This window comes from Zophobas morio, unplaced genomic scaffold (genome assembly GCF_036711695.1).
Source record: "Zophobas morio isolate AGI-343-1 ecotype UQ-CSIRO unplaced genomic scaffold, CSIRO_AGI_Zmor_V1 ptg000031l, whole genome shotgun sequence".
Classification (NCBI taxonomy): Eukaryota; Metazoa; Arthropoda; class Insecta; order Coleoptera; family Tenebrionidae; genus Zophobas; species Zophobas morio.
The window spans coordinates 2,911,446-2,920,114 of record NW_026972136.1 but is presented as its reverse complement, the minus strand read 5'-3'; the positions used below and the strand labels follow the sequence as shown (position 1 = coordinate 2,920,114).

Sequence of the window (8,669 nt, the reverse complement as noted above, 5' to 3'; positions counted from 1 at the left end):
AATTTTTCTTCTTCTCGGTGTTAGATTTTTCGGTTAACCAATTTTTTGATTTTTCGATTTTGCAATTTTTTGGTTTTTAAATTATATTTTAATTTTTCAATTTTTAAAATATCAGTTTTTCCGATTTCCTGAATTCTCGATTTCTTGATTTCCAATTTATAGATTTTTCCGTTCTTCGACGTTTCTATTTTTCAAATGTTCTCGATTTTTTCAATTTTTTTGCTTTTTAAGTTTCATGTGTTTCAATTTCAATTTTTCAATTTCTTAACATCCCAGTTATTTAATTTAAAAAAAAAACGACTTTTCGATTTTTAGATTCTCGATTTTTCAAGTTTTAGATTATTTGTGGGTATTTCAACATTTCAATTTTTGATTTTTTGATTTTTCAGTTTTTCAATTTTTCGATTTTTAAAATTTTTACTTCCCGAGCGTAAGCGAAGAAAGTATTGTAATCAAATCCGTCTACCGATTCTCTACTTTTACGTTTTCTCTATCTTTCATAATATCTAGAGTACGAAGAAATAGGTCTTCCATTATCTGTCTGTCTGTCTGTCTGTCTACAGGTCTGTCCGGATTTTTGTTAGATAGATAATCTCCGAAACTACTGGACCGATTATTCTCAAATTTTATATATGTATTAGAAATATCGTGTAGATATTCAACAATTTGATGACGTCCGCTCTTTATATTGCATAATTAACATTACTGAAATTTTATGAAATAGGGGTTGACGGGTTGAAATTAACGGGCACCATATATATTTTTTTCATTGGATAAAATAATTTTATTAAATTTTATTGATCAGATTAAGAACGAAATAATGATTAAATAAGAATCTACGTGACATTTTTCTGATGAATAAACAAAAACACTTTTAGTTCTTTATTACTGCTGAGAGGCCATTTTTACTTATTTTTGCGCGTAAGCAAAGGAAGTATAATAATCGAGTCCGTCGGGTGAATTGGTACTTTCATATTTTCTCGACGTTTCATGGCCCCTAGATAGGGCTGTAACTAGGGGGATGTTAATTACAACATCTAAAATCAAAAGAAATGGGAATGTTTTATTTAATAAGTCGAAGTCGAGCAATAAAAATCTCTGGACCATAGCACTGTAATCCGGTTTTTTAAAGTCGTAGAAAATGTCGTTTGTTTAGTTTATGATTTCTCAATTTGTGGCTCAAAAAACCTTGATTGAAACTAAAAAAACATTTTGTCATGGCCAACCCTTGAACTCGAAAAATATTTTTCGAGAAACACATTCATCCACTGTTACTGTAAAAAACGCCCGTTGAACTGAAAAATTCTCTGTTTCCTTGAAAGCGATTCCAGTCACCAATTTCCGGAGCGGGACCGCAAAAACAAAACCCAAAGATCCCGGATCGTGTCCACGCAAAATTTCCCGATTTCCCGGCGCCCATTCCGCGGTTTGCAAAACCGAAGCCGTCGATTTTCTTGTGCGGTCACGAATCGGCCTCGGCAGCGTTTTCGCACATGTTACACATAACGACCGAGCAAATGGAATCCAATAAGCGATTTACGAGGCCAAGACGATTTACAGCTTGACGCATAAACATTGCAATATCCGGGCGGTAGTCCGGATCCCGGAATGGCGCACGATATTGTGCCATACAGTTCGTCACTTGTCATCGGGCCTTAAACGACCGCTCGTAAAGTCGAGCTTAGGGAGGCGGCGAACTCATTCGCTCGCCCCCTGCTTCACCACTTTTACCTGTTTATAAAGGATAATAAAGCCTTATTGCAGTCCCGACATGGCGCCATATTTTCTCGACTCCGGTCTTAACCTCCGCAAGTTCCGGTTTTAAGTGCTCGCTGCCTTCGGAGGCGCTCCCTCGACGAGCGGATCCATTATGAGGTCGCGTCTTGAATATGCTCGGCGCGGGAAATTACCGGAGGACGATCGCGAATATTATTAACAAATTTCGGGGAGGTGTGTGGTATCGGGGGGATTTTAAGGGCGGTTGATGGGGGTGAAAGTGGGACGAAATGTCGGGTTTTTAACGAATCGTTACGGGAAATTTCTGGCGAGTTAAAGCGGAGGTTTTATTGCTCTGTTTCCTGGTCGTGGCGAGGTTTACACGAAGATGATTAGTTTTAGAACTTAAAAATATTATAAAATCTGCTTTCATCAGGGTTATCGTACTTATCGTAAACAATGAATTCAAGTTTTTTGAAATTCTGGTCAAACTGATTTTTTTCATTCCTTCTAGAAAGACGATGACGTTTAAATGTTTTTTCTAATGATTATTTATGTTGTTCCTATTTTGGTAGTGTTCTTAAATTTTTTTGAATCGTTTACTTCGAAATATAAATATTTACTTTATCGATATTCTTAAGAAATGTTAAATAGATTCTCCCAAAATGCTCTGAGACATGTTTTAAAGTTAATACGTTTATATCGATCAGAAAATGATGGTATCACTTCAAAAAATTATTCAGTAAATAGTGTTTCATTTGCGTTATTTTGAAATATCACTTTAGGAGAGATTGAATTTTTACTGTTGGAACTTTCCTTGCCTCCGAAGCGGAATCAACTCTACAAATAAACTAAATCCATTGAAATTTAAATATATGTAATGTAAACATTAGCATGCATTACTATGTTGAATAAATTTCACGAAAATTGGAAAGATCGTTTGAAGTAACGAAAACAATTATCGGTTTAACAAAATTTCAAACAATCTATATATTTTCTGTGGCAGTAAATATTTTCATTGTTTCCTACAATTTTCGCAAATGCAATTCAAGGTAGTTGTGGATTAATAAAAAACTATCTAAGCAGGCTATTATTGTTTCTCTATTTGTCGGTTTTCCGATATTTCCATTTCTATGTTCATCTGTTCGTCTGTTCACCTATGTTTCTGTTTTTTTTATTTCAATGTTCGTCTGTTTCTTTATTCCTCCTTTTATGTATTTCTCTAATTCTCTGTTTTTTGTTTCTCTTTATATCTTTTTTTCTATTTCCCCGTTTCCTTGTTTCTTTATTCCTATAGCTCTCTGCATCTCTATTTTGCTGTTTCTCTTTTAATTCTTTTCTCCATTTCTTTGTTTGTTGTTCCTCCATATATTTGCCTATTTTTTCTGTTTTTTTTCCTCTGTTTCTCAGCTTTTCAGTTACTGCTTCTCTGTTTCTCAGTTTTCCCGTTTTCTTGTTTTGTTGTTTTCTCGTCTGTCTCTTTCTCTGTTTCCCTATTTCTGTTTTCCCATTTCGCTGTACCTCTGTTCCAGTAGTTTTCTGTTTCTCTGTTTCTCTTTATCTCTATGTCTCTGTTTCTGCCTCTTTATTTCTTTTTTTCCTTTTCCTTTTTTTTTACTTTTTTTCCCATTTCCCCTCTTCCTTGTCTCATCGTTTCTTCGTTTCATTGTTTCATCTTTTCATTGTTTCTCCAGTTCTCCGGTTTCTTAGTTTTATCGCTTTTTTTCCCTGTTTCCACATTTCTCTGTTTCATCACTTCATCGTTCCTACGTTTCTTTTTCCGTTTCTCAGTTTCCCCGTTTTCCAATTTCCCAGTTTCCCCGTCTTCTTGTTCTGTTTTTCTGTTTCCCCGTTTTTTTCTTTCTGTTTCTGCTTCTCTGATTATTTGTTTCTTTGTTTCCCTGCCTCTCTGTTTCCCCATTTCTCTGTTTACTCGTTTCTCTGTTTCTATGCTCCAGTTTCAGTGTTTCTCTTGATTTCTCTTTTCTGTATCTATGTTCGTGGCTCCTCGGTTTTTTTGTTTCCCCGTTTCTTAGTTTCTCTTCTTCTCTCCTTTTCCCTGTTTATCTGTTTTCATTGTTTCTGTTTTTCCATTTTCCCATTTCATCGTTTCCTCTCTCCCCGTTTCATCGTTCCATCGTTCCATTGTTTCATCTTTTCATCGTTTCATCGTTTCATCGTTTCTACGTTTCTCCGTTTCTCCGATCCTCCGTTTCAGTGTTTCCCCGTTTTCGCACTTTTTCGTTTTTCCGTTTCCCAGGTTTCGGATTCCCATTTCTCGATTTTCCTACTTCTTTATTTTTCTGTTTCTCCATTTCGTTGTTTCTGTTCCTGTGTTTTTCTCTATACCTCTTTCTATCTGCGTTTGTTTCTCAAGTTATTTGTTCCTCTGTTTATTTCTTTCTCCACTTCTTTGTTTTTCTGTTTTTCAAATTCTGTTTTTTGGTTTTCTCTATCTGTATTTCTCTGTTACACAGTTTATGTTTCACCATCTTCCTTTCTCTGTTCGCCTGTTTCTTTGTTCCGACGTTTCAACGTTTCATCGTTTTTTGCTGTATCTCCTGTTTCTCTGTTTTTCTGTTTCTTCATTTCTCTGTTCCTGCGCTTACCCGTTTCACCGTTTCTCTGTTTCTCCGTTGTTCCGCTTTCGTTCGCTTTTGTTTTTCTATTTAGCGGTTTCTCCGTTTCTTGGTTTCTGTTATTGTGATTTTCTCTTTGCCTGTTTCTGTCTTCGTTTGTTTCTCAATTTATTTGTTCCTATGTTCATTTGTTTCTTCACTTCTTTGTTTTTGTGTTTCTATATTTCGCTCTGTCTGTTTCTCTGTTTCTTTACTTCTCTACTTCTCTGCGTCTCGGACTTTTTGTATACTCTCAGATTCTTTCAAATTCTACCGGATTCTCATCTCAAAGTTTGGTCGGATTCTTTCTACTTCTCTACGATCTTTTCGGAATTTTTTGGAATTCTCGTATTCTCGCGGATTCTTTCGGATTGTCTTCGATCCTATCGAAATATCTTCGGATTCTATTGTATTTTTTCGGATCTTTTTCGAATTTTTTCGCATTATCTTGTATTCTTCCAGATTCTTTTCGTGTTCTTTCAAATTCTCCAGAATTACTTCAGGATTCTTTCGGATTATTCTGGATTCTCGTGATTCTTTTGAATTTTTTGGGATTCTGTAGGATTCTTTCGAATTCTCTCAGATACTCTCAGATTTTTTTGTGTTCTTGCAGATTCTTTCGTATTCCTCCGGATTCTCTTGGATCTTCTCAAAATTTGGTCGAATTCTTTCTAATTCTCTACGATCTGTTCGGAATTTGATTGGATTCTCTGGTGTTCTTTCCTTATTCTTTTCGTTTTCTGTAGGATCTAGGATTCTCTCAGATTATCTCGTAATCTCGCAGACTCTTTCGGATTATTTTTGTATTCTTTCAGATTGTCTCGAATTATTGTAGGATTCTTTAGGATTCACTCGAATTCTTATGGATTATCCTAAATCCTCTCGGAATTTCTAGGATTTTCTCGGATTCTTCGAAATCCGCTAAATTTTTTTCGAGTCATCTCATATTATTTCGTGTTTGTCCTGATTCTCTTGAATTCTCTCCAATTTTTTTGGATTCTCTCAGATTGTTTCTCTTCGTTTCTTTGTATATTTCGTATTCTGTCGAGTTTCGGATTTTTCGTATTTTGTCCTATTTTTTTATATTCTTAAGGAGTCTCTCCTGCTTTTTCGTATTTTCCCGGATTCTCTTGAGTCTTCTCAGAATTTAATCGCATTCTCTCGGGTTTCTTCTAATTCTCTACATCTTCACGGAATTTGCTTGGATTGTCTCGTGTTCTTTCGTATGGTTTCAGTATTTTGTCGGGTTTTGGATTTTTCGTATTCTATCGTATTTTTTTGTATTCTTTCACAATCACTCATATTTTCGGATTTCCCCTTTTTCTGCTTTCCTGTTTACCTATTTTTTTGTTTCTCCGCTTCTTTGTTTCTGTTTTTGTGTTTTTCTCCTTGCCTGTTTCTGTCTTTGTTTGTTTCTCAATTTATTTGTTCTTCTGTTTATTTGTTTCTCCATTTGTTTGTTTTTCTGTTTTTCTGTTTCTATCTTCTCTGCTTTTCTGTTTCTCTGTTTCTCCGTTTCTCTGATTATTATCTCTTTCTCGGATTTTTTGTATATTCTCAGATTCTTTCGAATTCTACCGGTTTTTCTCAGATTATTTCGTGTTCTCTCGCAATTTTTCGTATTGTCGCAGATTATTTCGTATTCCTCCGGACTCTCTTGGATCTTCCCAAAATTTGTTCGGATTCTTCCTAATTCTCTACGATCTTCTCGGAATTTTATTGGATTCTCTGGTGTTCTTTCGTATTCTTTTCGTTTTCTGTCAGATCTAGGATTTTTTAGAATTCTCTCGTAATTTCGCAGATTCTTTTGGACTCTCTTCAATCCTCTCGGAATATCATTAGATCGCTCGGATTCTTTCGGATTCTCTCGGAATTTTTTTCGGGTTCTCTCATATTCTCTTGGGGTTGTCCGGATTCTCTCGATTTCCCTCAATTTCTTTTTGGATTCTCTCAGATTGTTTCGTTTTTTGGTATTTTACCGGATACTCTTAAATCTTCTCAAAATTTATTCGTATTATTTCGCATTCTCTCGGATTTCTTCTAATTCTCTATATCTTCTCGGAATTTGCTCTTCGTATTCTTTTAGTATTTTGTCGAGTTTCGGATTTTTTGTATTTTCTCCTATTTTTTTATTTTCTTTCGGAGTCCCTCAGATTTTCTGATTTTCCTTTTCTCTGTTTTCCTGTTTCCCTATTTTTTGGTTCCTTCGTTTCTTGGTTTCTGTCTTCGTTTGTTCCTCAATTTATTTGTTCCTTTGTTTAGTTACTTCTCCACTATTTTGTTTTTCTGCTTTTCTGATTCTGTTTCTTTGTCTTTCTGTTTCTGTTTCTCTGTTTCTTTGATTCTCTGTTTCTCAGCTTCTCGGATTTTTTGTATACCCTCAGATTCTTTCGAATTCCACCTGATTCTCTTAAATCATCTCAAAGTTTGGTCGGATTCTCTCTAATTCTCTACGACCCTTTCGGAATTTGATTGGATTCTTTGGTGTTCTTTCAAACTCTTTCCATAGTCTGTCGGATTTCGAAATTTTTTGAATTCTCTCGAATTCTTTTGGATCCTTTTCGATATTTTTCACATTCTTCTGGATTCTTTTCGTGTTCTTTCAGATTCTCTAGATTTATTTTATGATTCTTCTAGATTTTCATGAAATTTTTGGAATTCTCTAGAATTCATTCGAATTCTCTCGAATTTTCGCAGATTCTTTCGTATTTCTTCGGATTCTTTTGGATTTTCTCAAAATTTGTCGACTTCTTTCTAATCCTCTACGATTTTCTCGCAATTTGATTGGATTCTATGGTGTTTTTTCCTATTCTGTTCGTTTTCTGTCGGATCTAGGATTGTTTCGGATTATCTCGGAAGAAGAATCTCGCAGATTCTTTCGGATTCTCCTCAATCCTCTCGGAATATCCTTAGATTATGTCGTATTCCTTCGGATTATTTTCGTATTCTCTCAGATTCTCTCGAATTATTTTAGGATTTTCTTAGATTCACTCGGATTCTTTCGCATTCTTTTGGATTCTCACGAATCCTTTTAGAATTTCAGAGATTCTCTCGGATTCTTCCGAATCCGCTAATTTTTTTTCGGGTTATCTCGGATTTCTTCTGATTCTCTACATCTTCTCGATATTTGCTTGAATTGTCTCCTGTTCTTTCGTATTCTTTTAATATTCTATCGGGTTTCGGATTTTTCGTATTCTCTCAGATTCTCTCTCTTTTGCAATGTCTCAGATTTTCGGATTTCCCTTTTCTCTGTTTTCCTGTTTCCGCATTTTTCGGTTTGTCCACTTCTTTGTTTCTGTTTTTGTGTTTTTCTCTTGCCTGTTTCTGTCTTAATTAGTTTCTCAATTTATTTGTTTCTCTGTTTTTTCGTTTCTACACTTCTTTGTTTTTCTGTTTTTCTGATTCTGTTTCTTTGTTTTTCTGTTTCTGGGTTTCTCTGTTTCTCTATTTCTCCGTTTCTCTGTTCCGCATTTTTCTGAATCTTCGTTTCTCTCTTTTACTGTTTCTTTTTCTCCATATCACTGGTTGTCTATTTCAAGGTTCGTTTGTTTCTCAATTTTTTTATTTCTCTATTTATTATTTATTTCTTTGTTTTTCTGCTTCCTTGCTTCCCTTTTTTTTCTATTTTTCAATTTCTTTGTTTAACTTTTTCTCGTTTTCTCTCTTTCTGTTGTTCTCTCTTACATTTTTTCTCTACTTTTTCTTTGTTTCTCTCATTCTCCCTTTCTCTCTTTTTCTCTTTCTCTGTATCCCTGTTTCACCGTTTCTGTATTTTTATATTCATTTATTTCTCGGTTTCTTTGTTTCTTTATTTGTCTCTTTCTTCATTAAACCGTTTCTCGGGAGCTCTACTTTTTCATCATCTAGCAACCTTGGCTAATTAATGATACTAAAGTCAAATGAATCCTATTAAAAAATATATTTAAGCTTTAAAGGGAAAAATTTCGCGGAATGTTACAAAACTACTGATTTGATTGTATTAAAATTGTAGATGCAATGAAATTTTCTTGGGAACGAGTGAATAAAAAAGATACGCAAAATATGTTTATTAAAAAAAGTATCTACAACATTATTCGAACTTTTTCCATTGCCTTTGATTATATTCAGTGTTATGCTTCCAAGATGAGACTGTTCGATGCTAATAAATCTGCAAATTTTTTAATGCTGTATTAATGATCACCACTGTAGTGGCGCACCTGTGTGAAATGCAACAAATCAAATATTTTTAGAAATCTTTTTGTCAAAATTCAAATTAAAATAAGAATTAAAAAAATCAGCTACAGTAGAAAAAATTCAGGGTACTTACCTGTTCTTCTACATTGTTGTTGCTTTCAA

At 34.5% G+C, this 8,669-nt stretch overlaps 1 protein-coding gene across 1 annotated transcript; it reads right to left on the bottom strand.

The window, feature by feature from the left end:
* Positions 1–3,899: 3,899 nt before the first annotated feature.
* On the bottom strand, positions 3,900–7,851 carry LOC135139583 (RNA-binding protein 25-like). Its single transcript, XM_064069882.1, has 7 exons — positions 7,835–7,851; positions 6,601–6,735; positions 5,728–6,100; positions 4,922–5,093; positions 4,609–4,870; positions 4,206–4,411; positions 3,900–4,075 (listed from the first exon to the last, which is right to left on the bottom strand). The coding sequence occupies exons 1-7, from the start codon at positions 7,849–7,851 to the stop codon at positions 3,900–3,902; spliced, it is 1,341 nt and encodes a 446-aa protein (XP_063925952.1).
* Between the last annotated feature and the right edge of the window lie 818 nt (positions 7,852–8,669).